The following is a 21,048-nucleotide window of genomic DNA, read 5'->3' on the forward strand; positions in this document are numbered from 1 at the left end:
GGGTAGGAAAACTTTCCATAATGACTGTTTATTCAGAAGCAGCTTATAAAATTGGCTATTGATGGGGACTGGAAGGAAGAGCGGAAGGAGATAGGGAGGATTAGGGTTTATACCAAAATATATAAAGAAAATTTTAAAGCTTTTCAATTAAAAACAAATTGTATATTCAACTCGATTAGACATAGATGTGCACAACAGACAGAGCAGTTAGAAATAACAAGTACATTTACAAAGCTTTCTTTTCATGGTTAATTTCTACCAGCATTTCTGAATGTTACCTACTAAAATGATGACCCTGTTTATAATAAAGGCGCAAAATATTGCTCTGCAGCATATTTTGAAAATTATAAAAATAATTTCTATATTACAATTTAAACTTGGCTTGTAAAATTCCAACATAATATAGCCTTAAGTCTACAAACAGAACACACTTACAAACACCTTTATGTTTTCTTTCATTTTTTAACAATATAGTATTTTTTTTAGTCATATACACTGGAAATTAATGTGCAAATTAAAATATATACTAGTGTTTACTACTGAAATAATTTAAGTTGTAGGCTGCATACTATTTGGTGATCCTCTGTGTAAGTTGCCATACCTTAAAACAAACACTCTTCAAATATACAGACAGAGACTTAAAATACGCTAAGCTGAAAAGCCATCTACAATCAGCATTGGTTATTTTGCTTCTCTGGGCCTTCGTTGGTTTGAAATTATCATGATTTCTATCAACATAAGGGTTTGAAACACTGTGTGAAACACTTCCAGTGTTATGAAGACCTTACTCCCTTACTCCACTTGTACTCTGCTTCCATATTAGCCTTGCAAATATTTTGTGTGCCCACAAAGCACCTGATTTAAGGCCCCCAACTACTAATAGCACTCTGCCCTCAGAGGTCAGCGGGCAGCAGATTTAGCGCGAAGAGATCCACAGCTTTCCTCTGCTCCTCAGGCAAAATCCTCACTACATCTAACGGAGGTCTGTCCAAGAAGAGGAACAACAGGCAGCCTGAGGGGAACAAACCCTGGCTAAAAGCTCAGGCCTTGATCCCGCAAACATTTATGTTAAGCTTCTGCAAATAAGCAGTCTCCTTGCTGTCAGGGAGACCAAATATGTTGGCGAAGTTGAGCACCAGTGCAACTGTTTGCAGAATCAAAAAGTTGGAGGGCAGTATTTTGCCAGATCTGTGCTGCGCATTTTTTGATATCTAAACATTCATTGCACTAAAAGTAGATTACCCTGAATATGCCTATATGTACAAAGACTGATATTGCCTCAAGCAGACTGGTTTGATCTGCAGTCAAATGGTGTGCAAATCTATTTTAAGCATCTCTCCTCAGTGCTTTCTGTATCATGAAATACTGCTCACAAGATGAGTTTTGCTATTTTAGAGAAGAAAACTTCAAAGACTTCACTTGGCCTATTCAAACTTCTTAAGAAACAATCAACAAAAAACTTTCTAAATACAGCATCTTTCTTTCACTGATCCTTTCGATGTTACATTCGACTTAGGAAGAAGGACCTAATTGTTAAAGAAAGCTTGGTAACATGCTATAGTACCATCGCATTTAAAAAGCTTAATGAACTATATCAATAAATGCTTAATCATTTTAAAATCCAAAATAACAAGAGTGGCTTGTGATAATCTACACCAGCTTCTTCTGAACGAGTTCCTTGTTAGCTCTCTGTTAAAACTGATTCCCACGTCTGAAAAAGTACTTGTAAAGTCTAGTGATTGTTTATTAACTCTTAACAGCATTTTAAATGGAACTTTAATATAAAGTGTGACTGAAACGAAACCCTTTATGTATTACAGGCCTCCTCTGTTATGAATAGACCTTCGTATCAGAGTTTATGAACAAAGTAAAAAAAATTGCATAATTGGTTTAAGATTTTTTTAAACTAGAAAAATTGCACATTCATGTATTTAAAGAATCCCAACTTCCTCCAAACTAAGTATCTTCTGATGATTTTGGATCTGCTTTGGACAAATGCAGCCTACCTACGAAAAAAGGCTGTACCTTTCAAAAGTGGACAACAGTGCTGAATCACTATCAAGGAGAGAGAAAAAAAGCACATAAAAATGTGAGAACTTGCATGCATATTGCAGCCACTGGAGCTAAAAAATGAAAAAAACAGGAGCCTCCAAACCAAAACTCAAGTCTATACAACTGGGGCTAAGTGGTAATTCTGTCAAGCTCTAATACGCATACAGCTCTCTTATGGATCAAGCACAACAAAAGGCATAGTGACCTGTGGGCTACATATGTTTTCAATGTAACAAAAAATAAAACAAAAGAACAGTCAAACAGTACAATAGCAAAAAAAAATTTGAAGGTTATTCCATCTCACACCTAGCTAAGGAATGATATGATTTCTTTCATTGCTGGTGAATGCAAGTCAGGAACAGTTGCTAATTATCTCTGAAAAAATAGATAGAAAATTTCCTCTTACAGCTAGACTCTTCATTACACGGGACATTCATTACACAGTATGTAGTAAGCGTCTTCAGGGGTAGGCACCGTTTCTGCATGTTTAGACTGTCTAATGCCAAATATGGTTTCACCATTAAACAGCAGCCACAAATAGTGATACATCTGCTTAGAAACAAGAAAGAAAAAGTTATAGTAATATGCCTGAGGAAAAAGAGGACAACTACTAGGAACACATGGGTACGGTTTTAGTTGTCATATTGCCTTGTAGGCCTGAAACTTCTTTCCAATTTCAAACGTTAAATAACAACAGAATAGAAAAGAGTTCTATAAGCAAGTAATAATATTAAGTAAGTTGTTTAAGGAGTTACCAAGAAAAGGATCTGAGGAAACAGACCCAACTAAAAAGTGTTCTATCGTTATTTCATACAGTACATTTTTAAAAATGAGCAAACTAGCAATGGTAAACAATTATGAAAATATTTGAGTGCATTAAGGATGACATTGAACAGTACGAAACTTGCTAGCCTATTCAGACAAGCCTTGTTAATATTCAGAAGACCAATTAATTTTTCCAAATAATCTAGTAAACAGTCATATTCTATTAAATAATTTAGAACAGAGTCATTATTCATCTACATATTGACCTTCTGTAAACTTTCTTTTTCGCATAGTACCTCTTAAAAACATATTATAGGAATAACTCCTTTTAAGAACGGGAACCAGTAAAATCTCTTGGTAATTGTTTGTTTTTACATATGTGCTGTTATTTTTTTCCTTATTTAAAAAGGATACAACTGACTCCAATACATGGGCTGGCGTACCTTGCTGCTAATTAAATATTTCTTAAGCACAACTTTATACAGAAGCATTTCCCAGAGCATCAGAGGCTACTGCTACTCTAATGCTCGAAGAATTCTTTAATGTTTCTTCATTTCATGAAGTTTCATCCTGTCAGTTTTCTCCATCTCAGTAACAAATACAATCAAGTATGATGTTTGATTTGTTTTAACATAATCTGTTTTGTTTCAACATGATCTGAAATCACAGGTTTCTTTGGCAATGAGAACATATACGTAATCACAACTGTTAACCAAAAAAGGAAACTGCATACCGGTGTACACAACTGGAGACATGGTTTTCAGAGTCTGATTACCTTAAAGACAGAAGTTACATGCAGTTTTAACTTGCCATTAAGCTTGCCAATATTTCTCTTCTATGAATGAATGCAAAATTCAGTGACATTCACTGTATGCTCAGTATACAGCAAGAAATAGGAAGTGCAGGTCTGGATTCATGAAATAGCTAACACAGCAAAGATCATGACTTTCTTGGATTGGCTAATGGGACTTATTTTGAAACTATGCTTTTAATCTTCCATTCAGCAGAAAACTTAAACACACGGGCAACTTTAAGCATGTGCCCAGTTCCACAGATTTCAGTGGGACATTAGCAAACGCTTATGTGCTTTTCCTGAAAGTTAGTACACATCTGCATGAGCGTGTGTATCTTGCTGCACAGACTAATTTGCTCTCGGCTTCAAGGCTAACAAGGATTAACTGTACTCAAGTTAAATGCTGTCACACATGTCAAGAAATGGCAGAAAAGAATCACACTCTATTTTGTGTGGGCCAGAAAAGTGCTATTCCATCGTGAACATGACGGAACAGAAGCCACTCGTGGCTTGTTCCTTTAGGTGTCAGACAGTAAGAAGTCTTGAAGGCAGTACTTCACCTATTTGTGGAGAACGAGCTCTTTTTCAACAATGTAGGTAGAGAGTAAATAACCATTACCTACAAATGTAACAACACTAAAAATCTGTTCTCATTACATTATGCTGGTTGATGATGGAGAAGCGTAAAAAATGCAAATACTACATTTAAGAAAACCTGCTAATCTCATACGTCTACTTTAACAGTATTTCTGGTATTTGCTTTACAGAAGTGTTTCTATGAGGAGAGTTATTTTTGAAAGTACTGCACATACTTATGCAACTCCATGGATAACAAGACTCGTACAAATCTGTGCTAGCAGTAACACGCGTGCTGGAGGTATTTTACAGCCATCCTGCAACCTCTTGGTGGGTACGCAAGTCACTCTAGGAGAAGACTCAGAAATAGGCGGAGCCAACAGTCTTCAAGCAGTGCTTAGAAGTAATTATCTTTGCAACATCTAATTTTAATGTTTTTCTCCATTTTAACAGCAATGAAAACGCTACTGAAATTCAGGTACCCAAAATTGTATTCTGTGGGGGTTTTCTTCAGACATAAAGTCTTGCAAGCCATAATATATTTTTTATAAAACCTGTTTAAAAATTCAGAACAAAGAAGAATGGCTCAAATCTACCTTTTTATTGAAATGCAGAAATAACTGATAAGAACACACAATTGGGATGAGCTACTGACCTCATGAATTCAGACCTTCACTCCCATTTTCCTGGAGGCACTGCATTTCAGACTTAAGTGAGTACAAATATTAATAGTGATGCAGTATGCTGCTATGTTAAGAATGTGCAGTATGCAAAATCACAACCCTTCTAAAAAGGGGGGGGGGGGGGGGAAGCTATGAAAAATTTAGTTTTTACCGAGGAAAAAATACTCTCATAATAGCTATAGAATTTCAAATGTCTACAAGGCAGACACTACCCCACTGCAACACCACATCTCCAGTATTATACCTTCCCCTATCATTCTACTACCTGAGTGATGTCAGTGTAAATTCAGGCACCATTAGTAAATTTTTGACCAAACATATACACAGCACTGACAAAGGAGTAAATAACCCTTCAGCTTACCAGTATACGTAAAAAAGACACTGACAAAATGGAAAACAACAAATTTTTATGATAAATTAACCCTCATTTCCTCATTGCCCCAGAAAAGCGAAAAGCTGGACACTCTTCACTCATCAATGCTTTTTTGTTCTTTTAAGGATTCCTTCTACTGCAAATCAACGCTGCTTACTTTGTAAGTAAGAAAATGATGGAACTAAGTAGTCACAGAAGAATCCTCAATGCCTGTGTCCCTTACTTTCCCGGCGCTTTAACTCTTCTTTGTAGCAGTACGAACAGTAATTTTCAGTCTCAGGACGACCATAAAAGGAACAGTTCTCCTTCCTACAGCGGTTCTGCTGGATGGAATATATTGGGCAAACTGTGCTTTTGCCTTGATTTTTATCATTGTTCAACCAGGTTTGAGGAGCATCGTCATCAACATATTCTAAGCTGTCTCTGATATCGCCAGTATTAAACCCATTTGTATATGTCTGAGACTTGTGTTCAGCAGGCATGGCATAGCTCAGCGATTCCACCGTGTTCACTGTACGGATACCAGATATCCGGGCTGGGCTATAGCTCTGTGAAGACAGGGATCTGTTTTGTTGGGGATAGGTGGCACAGGTTTTTAAGGTGCCAACCACTGGCTTATAGGTATCATCTTGGAAGCTCGACGGCTTGGAGTTGACATCATGCAAATGGATGACACTTTGCCTTTGAACAGGTGGTGTATGGCTATAGTGGGCAGATACCGGAATGGGTCCACTTTTCTTAGCACCATTACTAGGTGAAGAAAATGACCCTGGAGTGGGACTAGTGCGATCTTTAAATTTTAAAACCAGTTGAGTTGTATGGCTTTGAGGCAAGATTGGTGATGCCCTGTCCTGAGGAGATGTTTCTAACTTTTCTTTTGAATATGCTTCTTGCTCCAATTTCCTACCAGATGACCCATTCAGTGCAGCCTTTTTCTCAGCATCCTTTCTCTTCTGTTCCTGCTCTGCATTGAAACGCTCTTGTGCACTGGTCAGGTAATAGCCTATCATCTCCTCATGGAACTGATGCCTATGGCTGGTCAAAAGAAGGCCAGCAAAAATAAACTTGCGTTCACCTTGCATGGCAGCTCTCAAAATATTGAGGCTGAGTTTCACATCAGTGCTGTACTTCCATGGGTCAGGCTGCTTGTCAGAGAAGGATTTAGTGTTCATCTTTTCAATAGGTGAGTTGCCAGCTTTGTCAGTAGGAGATGGAGTGGTCTTTTCAGATGGAGGACTGCTTGCAGACTGTCCAGTCTCCTCTTTGCTCCCTTTTCGAGACTTAGACTTCTTCTCTTTGACTTTCTCTACAGCATCACCATTTTTCCCATTCCCTGAATTGGCTCTGCTCATTTTGCCGTGCACCAGGCCTCCAAGACCACCCATATTCTTTTTCAGCTTAATTCCCAGCGTTTTACTGAGGCTTCCAATTTTATTGGCAACTGAATCCGTCCTGTTTTTGTCTTTATCTTTCCTCTGTTTGTCCTTTTCTTTTTCTTTACTGTTTTTGCCATTATTGCCATTGGAATTACTACAGATGGATTCCCGGTCTGAGTCCATTGAATCAGCCAGAGACTGAACATCTTCCCCTGTTGATGCTGTAGGGGATTCTGGTTGAGCCAAAGGGGCCTGTTATGGAAAATTAGTTATAATTAGATACAGCAAAGTCAGTTTCACACAAAGCCTTGGTGCAAGTAAACAAATCTAATGTAGATTTTGACACTGATTTTATGTGTACTTTTTAATTTACACACTGACATGCTTACTGGTTTCTTCACAAAATAAAGCTTATTTGGCTGGGGCGAGTGTGTATCTTGCTTCTTCCTACGGTAGCTTTTGGCTCATCTCAAGCCCACTTGCAGAGCAGAGCTCATTCAGACGCTCTGTGAAAATCAGTGTCTGAAAAACAGAGAGCCCCACGGTTGTGCAGGGGGAGGCCACAGCATGACCTCCATGGCCGTGTTGACCAGCCGACTGGCCGTTCATTTGGAACTAGCCACAAAACAAGTTGCCTCTCAGTCAGGGGAAGGCATGGAGCATGGAAAGAAACTGCTGTTATCGTGATGGAAGGGAAACGATGTTCTGCTGGAAGGAGGATGCAGAGCACAAATCTGTACATAGTAATATTTCAGAAGTTATGATGTTCACAAAACAACTTATTTAAATTGATCTCTTTATTGTCCGTGGTCTCCAATGCGTAGAAATCAAAGTTACAACACATCAGAGCTAAACATCCTGCCTGAAATACTGAGTATCTATCTTAAGTGCATTGAGGAATACAAAGATTGTTATCAGAAATAAAGGGTAGATAAAACTGACATCAAACACCCAAGTTCCTACTTATACTTTAGGTAAGGTCATAAAGCATCTTCCATGAAAACGTAACTAAAAGGATCCTAGGATACTATAAAATTTGGCTCTGTCCATGGAGTCTTGCAAAACAGACTTCACACCAAAGCTGTTTCTCCCTGGCAGTTTTGCATGACTGCATCAGTTTACAGTCAGTTTTAATCTGAAGTGCACTACTGATGCTTAACAAAACCTTGCAATTTTTCTCAGACATTGCCTGTTTACCCAGTCTGTGAAATTTCACAGATAAGGTTGAATGCAAGAAGGTTTTCTGTAACTGCAGTAGTGGAATTAGGATCCTGCAAGGCCAGGGAAGATTCAGACTTGGTAGTCTTGGTAGTCTGACATAATAGAAGTAGAAAAGATATTCTTTTCACAGAGAAGGTGGTATTTGAACTTTGATTTTGATAAAATATCTGCAAGTTCATTACAACCACAAAATATTGGAAATATAGGTGCAAATGTGGAAGAATTTATATTTCATCAGTCCATAAGGCACCCTGAAAGTTTTGTGAAATACATATATATGAAGAAGATACCATTAACAGCTATCAATTATATATATTTTGCCTAAATAAAGAAGTTGTGAGTGTGAAAGAATAACAATGTTCAAGAAAAGTTTTGTTTTGTAAAAACGATATTTGATTTTGACCTTAAAACATTTTTTTTAATTGTTTTCTGTTTTTTTATAACCTTGAGAGCTCTGTATGTGACTGGTCAGTTTAGAACTTAGCAGAGGAAGCAAGCAAGTAAATTGTATCTAATCCCAATGAAATCTAGTGGTTAATATTACCATTACATTACATTAATCCTTCTTTCTCAAGAGACAGCAGTATTGACATCTTTAATTATGTGAATGGATAGTGGTACTGAGACATTAAAAGCACCGCAGAGGGCTACGACAAAAGAGTTAAGTGACTGAGAAAACCCTAATGCATCTTGTCAATGATTGGAAACACTTAGCTATTCTGGATGCTGCAAATCAAACTAAAATGTAAAGGACCTCTGCAGCAGGACATAAACCAAATCTGGAAACTCATTTCAGTTATGGACAGCAGCAATCGATAAAGCTTATTTGTTATTTTATTTTTTTTAAGCAATGTCTAAAACATAGTCCAAAACTTTACTTCCTTCTAGTAAAGGAGGCCAATCTGGTGCAATAATGAAAAGCTTGAGTATACCCACATGCTGCAATGGCTAATGTATTCAGGAACCATGAAGCCACAATCTGCTAAAGCTAAATATCAAACATTTAACTAACCGTAATGAGTCAAAGAATTCTGCAGGTGTATGTATTTCTGCCTACAGAAAGGTGTTTGCATGTCTACCTCCTCTGTGTACTTAAATGGCCTCTGTCCCTGGAGTCCTGTGCACCCCATCACCCTGCTGTGAGCAGAGCTGGCACCCTCTTGGCAGAGGAGGAAAGGAGTGCGGAAGTGACCTGACTGTACTCGTGCGGGAAGTCTGCGCAGGGAAAGGCAGTCCAGGTCACACTAGTTTTCAGGCTCACAGCTTACAGCTGCAGGATCATTCTGCCTCTCCTTCTTCTGCTGTGGTAGCTACCACTTTAGGGTAAAACTGAAGAAAAATAGATTTTTTTCTTCCTCTTGCAGCTTCTTAAGCTTTTTCCCTTTGTATTCCATTCCTCCTTTCAAATCCCATCTGTGTAGGCCGCCTAAATCACCTCCATCCTCTCCTAGCAACCTTTTGCCTCCAGACTAACCTCTCAATCTATTCAATGTAATTTGCAGAGAAATTTCCAGCGGATGAGGTGCCAGCTGGGCATGGTTCTGCAATAGCTTTCCCAAAGAACCAGGCTCCAGTTCAGTGGCAGTCTGTGGCCTTTTGTCAGCTGCTCTCTGAACTGGGAACTATCCAGGGGTCCAAATGTTTTCTCATAAAAAAGAAAGGACTTGGAATTGGTGACCTAACCAATTTATTAGGGGAGCGAGCCAAATTCCTGAGGAAACAATGGTGAGAAAAGCTCTATGTTAAGGTTTTTCTAAACTACAGGGAGTACTGAAATAAATAACAGAAAGATTAGACTAGAAAATACATTTCAGAATGGAGTATAAATTGCAAAAAATATACAAGCAACTGTGTTTTTAAAACTAATAACTAGAAAAATTATAAGCCTGACCGCAATGGCAACAAGCCATGAGTGACTCGTCTCTCTGCTAGCAGCGCACTTGCGTGGCTCCAGGCAGCTGGCCGGACCGCGCAGCCTGCCCTGCACAACACCCTGGCACGGCTTGTGATGCTCATCTTGTTTAGACTGAGGGGGAAGTTTACCTTACCCGTGTTTCAGATGGTATGCGTATCCACGTTACATTCATATAGCTGTGCAGAAGGTTAAGCTTTGCCTCAAGAGACAGAATCAAACTGAGGATGAAAAAAGAAGGGAACAAACCAGTTACAAACACCCTGAAAGAAAAAGCAATACTTCTCAACAGAGAGAGGCTATACCACTGAGCGTAACAACAGCCTGAGTTGTGACTGTGGGCTGCAGACCCACCCATCTCTTCATCCCTGTGACAAGGGAACATGAACAAAGCTCTCACTGTTAGCAGGTGTCCCAGGACTTAGGTCAGGTATGGCTCAGGACACTTTACTGCTTAATATTAAAGTTACAGAAAGGTCTTACTTGGCCAGTCTGGTGTTATCATTATCATCTTTTCCCCACTCCCAGTCTTTCCCAGGATCGACCGCAAAGTGCAGAGGCAGCAGCTTGTGTTCAGAGTCAGTCAGGGGGATCACCGCTGAAGTACAGAAGAAACAAGGAGACAAAAAAAAAATTAGCTGTGAAAAGTGGTTAAAAAATAGCAGGCTAAAGAAAAAAGCCGGAAGCCAAACGTGCTGCAGAAGTGTCTTACCCTTTAACCAGAGTACCACAAATGATTTACACCAGGCTCCACTTCCCTGTTTTGAGGTGTGAGAGAAGAGGAGGAGAGGGAGAGGGGAACGCACTGATTGCTCCTGGAGTGAGACAGTCACAGTGGAGGAGGGGAGCCCTCTGGGAGAACACTGCCATTTTGTAATGCACACACACACACACAAAATCCCAGGAGACAGAGTATTAGAATAGCAGAAAGCGATAAAATGTTGAAATATTCCTCCCTGTCTTTCACACAGATGGGCACACTTTTTTTTTTCTTCTTCTTTGCCTTTTCGGGTTGGTATTACTCTTTTTCACTTTCCACTGCCAAATAAATAAAAATATATTGATAATAGCGTGAAGAAATGTCGCAAAAAGCAATTATGGAGATTTTGGACTCAAACTATGAATTTATAACTGAGAAGCCAAGATCAACATCTATATGATTTAAGAGGTCAGTTTAAGGACTGTCTCAAATCTAACAGAAAGATCATTACTTTTGTTACATCCCAGCATTACCATGTAGCTGCTTCTTCCTTTTCTGTCCTCTCCCCTCTTTGCCGGGGGGCTCTGCCTTCTCACATGTATCTTAATGACTCTGCTTTATATTCAGCATGCACAGAATACACTGTGACACATTTTATAAAATAAGTGGCTATCACTCATCAACCACAATAAACTAAGAGAAAAGCACTGTTCAGCTTTAATTAGAGCCAGCAATTTGCTTCCATTTCATTAGAAAACAAAGTTAAAGCTGTTGAGGAACTGAGTGGGATTCTCAGAATTGTGCAGGTCATTGCTGTCCCTCTGACAACCAATCAAGGAATTTAATTTTCTATACCAGAAACCTTAACGACTTAGCCTACGTATTCATTCCAACAAAGCCAAAGGGCAAAGAAACCTGGAGAAACCACTCAACCTCAAGGCAGTGAATTATTGAAAGTTTATTGCATTTATTGGTTATATGTTGTTTAGAGTATTTTCTGCAGTTCAGAAAGCATATGTTGTCAGCACAAAGGTACAGCATTTATAGTTAAATATTGTTTCTCACTGAGCAGAATACAGGAAATAAAATCTGCATTTTTAATATGGTGAAGTCAGTATTTGGTTCAGACAGCTTGACAACAACTGCAAAAAAAAAGTTTTTCATTTTCTGCTCTAAAGATTGGAAATAAAAAGTCAAAACTCTACAAATTTCATGGAAATGTTGCCCCCTACTGCTTACAGTTTGTAATTCTTGAAATATTTTCCCCATGTTAACTGCAAATAAAGTATAGAACAGCTGGAGATTAATCAACTTTAGCTCCAGACACTGCTTAAGATGCAAGTATGGAAATGAACGTTGTAAGAGAATTTAGCTCCTTGAGGAAACTCAGTGGGAATAATCAGAACAGATTTGTCCAATTCTACAATTCAAAATGCACTGTAAAACAAGTTCCCGAAGCGTAAGAACATAAGAAAAGTACAGCAGAGGTGGCAACTGAATACACTTTTTATTGCACTCACGGTTGTAATCTGAGGGCTCACCCTGCCGAATTCTAGGAAATTATATCAACAAGGGGCTGTGATGAAATAAGTGGGAACACAATTAACTAATCCTATTTCCAAAGGAAAACTTGCTAACATTCATATTCTGACAATTAACTTTTAATTAAGCAGATAGTAGGTACTGATTGGATTTACAAAGGGCCTCATAATGCAATGTATCAACCATTTAAAGGAAGAAAGCACCTTAGAAAAGAACTGCACTAAAAGTTTACAACAGAGCAGTCCTACTTCTGGTAGCGTGTCGCCTTCTCTTACAGCTACAGACTGGCAGAGAACTGCGGACGTGGTCCCTGAAGCAGGCAACGCTGGGAAGCCTGGACCTAAGAACTGCCATAGAGGTGTATCTCACTCTTTGGGATATAAAACTCAAAATGTAAATCTGCATTTCTTTTGTTTTTAAGAATAACTTGAGACTAACTAGTTTTCATTTAAGTCAATAAACAATCACTTTTCATAAGCAATTTTAAAGGAACCCTTAAAAGCTGGCTGTTTCTACCGATACTGAAAATACATCTATTAAAATGTTTACGAATACCTATTTTGTTAAAATCTTAATCTCCAATTACAAAACAAAGCTTAGAGCTGATTGCCTACACAGTGTCACTCTACTGTCTGTCTTAATACATTATGACTGTACTGTCTCCATCTTTCCACAGAAATACCTGTTAACTATCATTTTTTTAGACTCCGAGTTGAACGTAAACCCTATCCTCACTCTCATGGATAGTCTGAGGTTGGTATGAAGCACTATCATCTTCTTCATGAAGCAGGCAGCTGCTAAACTCACTGAGTTTTAAAATTCTGCCTTTGCTGCAAGAGATTCCCTCTCTTTCAGGGATTTCTGTTCAATAGTAGTGGGTCGCTTATAGAGTTGCCCCAAGTTCCTAACAGGCAAAGTATGTTCAGGACAGCAAGCAAGATCCATCACACTCATTTTTAAAACTAATCTGACAGATTATAAAATCTTCCTGCGCAGGCTAAATCAAAGATTTTGCAACTTTGCTGCATTACTGTGGTTAAACTTGATTTTGGATGCTCTCTAGCTGAAAACACTCTGTTCAAAACAGTCTTCAAGTCCTAACCCTAACAGGGCGCACACATCAAAACTAAGAGCAGCTATTTCGTCCATGTCAGTCTTACAACACATGGTGGGGACCTTTGCTCTGTTCCTCAGTTTGGTATTTTACCTCCCAGGCTGTGAAGTCACAGGTTTTCCTCGTATTCATCCTCATGCCACAAGCATCCTTATTAATCTTCTATAAAGAACAACAGTTTAGCTATTTCTAAAGACACTAATCAAATAAAATGCTGACACAGATGCTGACATACTGCTGTTAAAAACCAGTGTCACACCTATGTCACTTGTGACCGCAGCCTGCCTGCAGGGAGGGAGCCGTCTCACTGCTGACTGGCTGACAAGCATGAGTGTGTGGGAAGCTCTAACTTCCACGAAGCAGTCTCAGGGATGGTCAAGAACTGCCCTTTATTTTCCTTAGTACATAAACAAAGATAAAAAAACACTTGCATAAATAGCCTGTACGAAGACAAAAGGATTGACAGGTGTCTAGTCTAATCCAATGCTGTAGAGTTCAGAACAAGAGAGCCTTCAGTGACTGTCAGAGTGCCAGCTATGCACTAGGCAAAGTGAGTAACCAGAAGACACGTCAAAATGTGTTTTAAGTCCTCGTCAGACAACAGGATGTTACTGGAGACCCTGCAAGGTTATCAGCATGTTTCTCTCTTTATATACATTTATAATAGTGCTCCTAAATGATCTGCTACATGAATGCATGCCAAATTGCAACTTCAAACATTCACGTCAGCACTTATCTGACCGCATGTATTTTACAAATAGTGGACACACCATCTCCTCCACAAGGCAGCTTCTCAACAGCATAAACACATATGTATGTTATGTGAAGTAGTTCAGACAGCTTCAGATGCTGCTCCTGACACCCGGTAACACGAAGTCTCTCTCATAAATAGTACGACTAAGTAACGAATAACCTGGCTGTCGGAGATGCTCTTTTAAGAAGTGGTAGCTCCAAGCTCTCAATTTCATTCTGACAATTCAAAATCTGGCCACCTGCAATCTGCGGCACTTGTGCCATTGCTTTCTGACCCCTGGAAATTTGTGGCTCTTCTTTCCTCCATGACCCCGCTGCCAACATAGGGGAGCAAGGTAAAATGAGTGAATAAATATAATAAGACATTATTGGAGCATCCTTGTGCCAATGTACTTCCTGTCACAGCATTTTAAAGGACAACTGAAAAGCTGCACCAGCTGTTGGACTGCTGCAGCCCCTAACAGCAATCAGTTTGGCAGCTGACAGGTAAAGCATTCCCTGCATCCCAGATTGACGACAAGTGCTCTTCGCTGCTCCACAGAATTGGAGCTTGTGCATTCAAGTCCCCTTCAGAATTGCCGTAACGCCTAAAATCACACCATACAAAACAAACACCTGGCTGAACTTTTATATAAACAAAGTCAGTATTACTTTTATATAAACAAAGTCAGTATTTAATGTTACTGACGACTTGATGGATCTTTGGTAGCTTTTCTCTCCTAGCACCTTTCCCGAGTGACTACATTTCTAGGAACAGCCCACAGAAAGATTGTGTCTACCCACAAGAAGAAAATCTAACATTACTGCTAGCTCTCGTGAGAGAAATCAAATATGCGACCTTGTTATCAAAACTAAAATTTCCTGTCAGCACGTAAGTAACAGGAACACATGGGTTGTAACATTAGCGGTACTTCAATAGGTGGCACCCATGTGTACCACTGAATGCTGTAACACACACCAAGAGACAGGATGAGTAGCTGAACAGTAGCATTCCCTATCTTTTGGCAATCATATCACTTAGGGGATGCCACAGCGACAAAATATTTGGGGAGCGGCAGGGTTACCCTGTCTGCAAGAAGTATTACAATATCCCAGTGAGGTAGTTAAGTTTTATATGTTCAGTTCAATTATTTAGGCACATCAGTTCTTGTCCTGTGATAATCAAGTATTGCACAAAGACAGAAAGACCTGCCTGAAAAATATGGCATCACTCTCACTCTACTGATATGATCATGGCCCCAGTGGTTAGCAAGGAAGAAACAGATTCCACCTACTCCAGAAATTGTCTTGCTTCACCACCAACAGAATTTGGAACCACAAAAGATGAAAACTGAATGACATGGAGGCATGTTCTACACCCAGACAATAGCTCTACAATTTGTACAACACATACATATAGCAGGAGTTGCTAACAGCATGTTGACACCACAGCCCTGGATGCAAGATACCTGCTATGATCATCAACTATGAAACAGTATCCTTAAAGGGCTATTCAGAACTCCTGTTTTCATTCATATATTATTTCATTGAAATGGTATGAATTTGCTTTGCAGACTTTCCTCTCTTATAGGGTGTTTCACATTGTACCTCAGTGTACAGTTTAGGAAATGTTTCCTATGTGAAAAGTGTTCTCCATAGACATTTGAGGGCTGGAAAGCATTTGCAATGTCCCATTACACATAATGCAAAGACCAGACCTATTGCCAAGCACCTACCTGCAAATCCCTGAAACAGCTATGTTCCACTGAAGGCTAAGTTTGATGCAGTTGATTTTCCCATCAGATGTCTGATATTTAGATCAGTCTTTTTTCATTTCTGTGTTATAATTCAGTCCCATCTTCACCAAGCTTGGCAATACCACATGCAACCCGATGCAGAGCATTGCCCATCTCGCACAATCTCACCTAAAACAATCTCAGTTCCTTCCAAGAAGGATGACTTCCTGGATGTTAAATTCTTGCACAAAGACATTTAGAAAACTTCTGTTGTTCAAGAATTTCTTTCCTCTTTTTCATCAATGTAATGAACATCTTTCTCTCTAGAGACAACTCTGCATAGCTGCAGCATGCTTACTGTCTCAAAAGCATGGAAAAAGCCTAATTCATCTAAAATCAAATGAAATAAACATAGGGTTATGGAATTAAATGGAGAATGTTTAGTTGCCTCTAAACCACTCTCTATGGGGATGGACTAAATGAAATTTATTTAGGAGATCTCAACAACCAGTACACACTTCAGTATTTACATCACAAGTATATGCATTCATTAAGGGTTTAAACCATCTTTGTGATTTCATTAGGTGAAAAATAGGGAGGACTTATACCTATCTGCAAAACTTTTCTTGACTTCATTTTTCTTAAAGCCTCACCATGTCTTTGGCAAAACAGTTTTCCCTTCACTGCAATAGGAGAAAAGACAGACTTGCATTCATTTGAGTTCTACCTTTCTTGAAACATTTTCTATTAGCTTTGAATATCGTGAAAGCAGAACTAGAAACTTAATTGCACATGACTTATTCATAGCAGGCTAGACTTAGAAAGTTTGATCTGAGATAAAAGAAATCCACATGTGTACACCTTTTCTGTGCTGCAGGTTGTGGCACAGCAATTTGTAGAAGACAGCTAGATGAGTTCAATTTATATCCATATTTACATAAATTTAAATAAGCTTTGCAGTATGATGCAGCTTTTAAAACCGTAGACAGCTCCCTGTGTATGGAAATCTTCAGCATACAGAACAGTAGTATTTAAGAAATGGCAACAGTGAAAGGTAATTTAAAATTATCAAAATATAACTTTTTGATATGAAAGGACTGGAAAAATTTAAAATCGTTTATGGAAGTATATGTTATCTAATGATAATTTGCATTATTGCTCAAGAATCTTAAAGATCTCCCTTAAATTAATTGTGCTTCAACTCAATGGAGGACATGGAAGTAAGCAGTATTGTCCCAGTTGTGCAGACTGATAAACTGTGAAGAGTGGTTATATTGTTCATCTGCAAAAGAACAGGGTAGTATCGAAAATAGAAGCCTGGTTACCAACTGTCTACCCACTTTTGAGCTTGTGTTCCTTCAAACTTATATGTAAATCCATACAGCTGGCTTTCAATCAGTCACAAACTGTGGGACTACTAGCTTTGCACTTCACAACATTAGTAGCATAAACTACTACTGCACATAGGGACAGTATCATAATGCCAAAATCTCATGGCAGGCTGAACAACCAATTTTTAAAGTATAGTACTTACGAACAATTAAATAATCTGGTTTTAATGGCCTAAAACTGTAAGTAGTTCCTCTGATTTTGGATTTACTAGGTTTTTTCCATGATTTTTTCTTCTTAATTGCTTGTGTTAAAAATGGAGAGGGCGTTGGTTAGTGTTTTTTGGTGGGCTTTTTTTGATTTTTCATTTTAATTGAAAAGGTCACAGATACCTCTAAATTCTGCCAGTGTTTGACCCTGCTCTGTAAGTGCATGAGGTACTTGCAAAAGGAGGAACAGAGAGAAGGAATGAAAGGGGATGAGCCATGGCAGGCCTCCCTTTAATCTAATACATATTCAGAGGAGCTAACACAGAGCTGATTACACTAATCAATGAGATGCAGCTGTCTACTGGAGTGCTCATTTTTCAGAATTTGCTAAAACTGAGAGCAGTGGCAAATATATATAGAATCAATGCAGCAGAACTAAATTAGATACAAGAGGAATTTCAGAAAGGATACACTTTTCTAGCAAAGCAGCAGCAGTAACAACTTGACAGTTTAATCTAGAATATTTTAAGAGCATTATGACTGAAGTTTAAACTTTTACATTAAAGCTTTTACTTGTTTGACACTTTTGTATGTAAGATCATGTACATGTTTCTATATAAACTATATATACGTAAGGTGCATGTATGTATGCATATACATTCTTGCCAGGACAAGGCTCAACTACTGGTTTAGAAGTGTGATTTCGGGTGGCTATCTGGTTTGCTGAATTATTATTGACAAATAAATATAACTATAAATCTTTCAAAAAAAATGAAACCCAAATAATTATAGCAGTAAGTAGTGTTAACAAATCACAAATCGTTAATATAAACTGCCCACCTCTCACTTCCTTAACGGTCACTAGACACTAGCGAGTAACGAACAACTAATCTTTCTAAAGAGATCCGAGAACTTTGTGGGGAGTAAGCAACACACAGGTATAGTAACCATTTGCTTCATATTTTCTTGTTGCACTATTTACATCAACTGGTGATCAATTGGCGGGAGTAACTATGACTCTCTTAAGACGGGACCATAGTTACTAACTGGGCTGAGCTGTGGAGGCAACACCTCCTCGTGGTCCCGCTGGATGCCCATTCGTGGGTAACCAAGTTTGCCTCTGCCCCAGTGTGCGGTGTTATAGTTGCTTCCTCCCTATCGACTGGCTTCACCGACCACTCGATAGTTTCTCGAGATGAATCAAAACTTCGACTGCTAAGTAATTGGCCTACTTGCAGTCCAGAGCCCTTGGCCTAGGGGCTTCTTTCAGGCATACCAGTTGAACTTGGGGAGATTGGTTCTTCTGGTGTATACCGAACCCCCACAGTCATGTTCGACAACCTAGTAAGACCTTGGGTTGTCAACTTCGTGTCAGTGGGCACCCAGACAGGTGAGTTCCCTGTCGATGTCACGGCTGTCAGGCCGGTGACTTTAACATCGAATGGGTGGCCTGCTGTGTTCCAGAATTTGACATTTTATAACTCAGATTATGACCCTTGGAATGGGAGTATTCCCAGACCAAGTTTTGATTGCGTGAAAGATCTGCCAGAGGTTTATGAGGCTCTGGAATCCCCTGTCGTTTCGCCCCCGGTATCCCGGGCTGATGAAGCCCGGGGGGAGGTGGCGGCAGGAGTGGGTCTGGAGTCTCCCTCTGGTAAAGCAATCCTACCGGCTTTGGTGACCCCTATCCTTGACTCTGGGGGGGGGGAGCAACTGACCGTACGCCGGTTGTTAAGATCCCTGACGAACATCCAGCATGTCCATGCTGTGGAGTCAAGGTAGGGAAAATCGCGGCCTTGACTGCACATCTTTGCTAGCAAAGGTAAGATGTGTCAATTATAGTTTTATTGTGACTAATTCTTATGCCTTCTTCGGAAAGGCAACAGTAAAATTCTTCACACAGACGACTGAGCTTGCTCTGTCTTCTGTACCTGCTGAATTTTGCTATTGCCCAGCTCCCTGTGTGGTTGAGCTTTACCTTTGGGACTGTGACCACTAATGACCACTAATTTTGACAAGGGCGGACGGGCCGCCCGTCATCTCAACCCGGAAAAGGTGCCATAGAGTTTCTATGGTTCGTAAAATGACCATTTGCTTCATATTTTCTTGTTGCACTATTTAGATCAATTGGTGCTTTGAGATAAGAGATGATGGGTAGATGAAATGCAGGCAGTACTTTTATCAGTTTACGGGAAATTGGTCTTTTTAAGAAAAGTCACTTTTACCTTTGAACTGGTAAATTCATGAATGAAGTTTTAGGAGTAAACAACTAATTGATCAGATCGTCTCTCAGTCTTCTCTTCTCCAGGCTGAACAGGCCCAGCTCTCTCAGCCTTTCCTCATAGGAGAGATGCTCCAATCCCCTCATTATCTTTGCAGCCCTCCGCTGGACTCTCTCCAGTAGTGCCATGTCACTCTAGTACTGGGGAGGCCCAGAACTGGACCCAGTACTCTAGACGTGGCCTCACCAGGGCTGAGTAGAGGTGGGGGGGATCATCACCTCCCTCGATCTGCTGGCAAAACTCTTCCTAATAATTCAGTACGTTTTCTGAAAACCACACAAAGCACAAGCACAAGGAAGTCCCTGAGATAAAAAAGGCCTGTCTGTGTAAGGGTGCAGAACCCATGTCACATCCTGGGGATAACGGAAGTGGAGGGACTTTCCCAAGGACATTCAATGAGCTGTGCAAAATTTAATCAAACCAAGAATCCCAGAAGGTTTGTTGGCTAACAGGAGAGCAGTAAAGGAAAAGGTGTCTGCTCTTTCACACTGCATTTAGGGAACATTTGTTTTCAAATGTTCTGCTCTTATCCTACCCAGCAGACCTGTATTCTCTTCTTAAAAAGTTATCTTGTTCTAGTTTATTATTTTTTGTGCTCTAATAAAGCCTTTATTTAGAGGCTAATAAAGCCTTTATTCCATTGAGCATGCTCATTTAAAAAAAAAAAAGGGGGGAAAGAGCTAAAGCGCCTTGGTACCTCAGAACTTTGGCAGCTCTGTAGACTTCTAGAAGTATTTGACATAGAAAAACCTAACACTGGAAAAAGGGAGAAAAATGGCTCTCTATGACAGAGGGATAGTCAAAAAGCATGCGGATTTGGGGCCAGAATCTGGCCCATAATCTTAAACATAAAAACGTTACATGGCGCCACTGCAAAATGAGTATATTTGGAGCATTAAACAACTAAAAAAAATGACAAAATGAAGGCTTTGCACATAAATTTAACTCCATGCCCTGATATTAGGTGTCGCAGACTCCTGTTTCCAATGCAATATCATTTTTAGTTTCTTGTACAGCTCACTGGAATCAAACATCACTTGGCATAAAGCTGATTATTGAAATTTTAGGTTGGTGGAACAATCACTTAGGATATACTTACAATATATTCTAAAGATGTGACTACATTTCAGGTAGGCACACCTACGTTATCCTTAGCCTAGCTAACCTGCACACTAATAACAAAAAAGCCATAAGAGCACTGAAGCAATCTTTAAAAGTATAAATATGCACTAATTGAAATAACTGTTGCATGACCATGATGCTCCACAAACCGCTAGGTTTTTTCTTCCCCCATTTTTTTTTTTTTTAAACAGGGACATTTCTTCTTATGCTCCTGCATATTTCTGATGCTCCTGCATCAGGTCTTCACTGACAACCTGGCAGCATTATTCTGTGACCAAACACTCCTCAGAATGCCATTTATATGGCTAAAATCTCACTCTAGACCCACTTCTTTGTGGACTAGAAGACTGGCAATAACTTGGATATGTAGGATTGTAGGTTTAGTCTATCGAGGAACACCCAAGTGTTAAAACACTCTAAAACATCAAGACGATGAAATGAAACACTTTGAATATTCTTAAATGAAAAAAGTGCATTTAACACACAACAGAAGGGTTATTTTCCATTACACAAGTTTTCAATAGTAATCTA

At 39.3% G+C, this 21,048-nt stretch overlaps 1 protein-coding gene across 4 annotated transcripts in view; it reads right to left on the minus strand.

Annotated features, from left to right (window-relative positions):
- Positions 1-2,477: 2,477 nt before the first annotated feature.
- OTUD7A (OTU deubiquitinase 7A) overlaps positions 2,478-21,048 on the minus strand; it is a 171,727-nt gene continuing 153,156 nt past the window's right edge. For 3 of the 4 annotated variants that reach the window (XM_068958341.1, XM_068958343.1, XM_068958344.1), the window contains 3 exons: positions 10,235-10,349; positions 9,888-9,972; positions 4,691-6,870 (listed from right to left, as the gene is read on the minus strand). In XM_068958341.1, the coding sequence (XP_068814442.1) occupies positions 5,446-6,870; positions 9,888-9,972; positions 10,235-10,349 (1,625 nt within the window). In that variant the 3' untranslated portion in view covers positions 4,691-5,445. Of the gene's footprint in view, positions 2,602-4,690; positions 6,871-9,887; positions 9,973-10,234; positions 10,350-21,048 lie in introns of those variants that run through there. The other variant, XM_068958342.1, reaches the window with a different exon arrangement.

This window comes from Struthio camelus, chromosome 12 (genome assembly GCF_040807025.1).
Source record: "Struthio camelus isolate bStrCam1 chromosome 12, bStrCam1.hap1, whole genome shotgun sequence".
Lineage (NCBI taxonomy): Eukaryota > Metazoa > Chordata > Aves > Struthioniformes > Struthionidae > Struthio > Struthio camelus.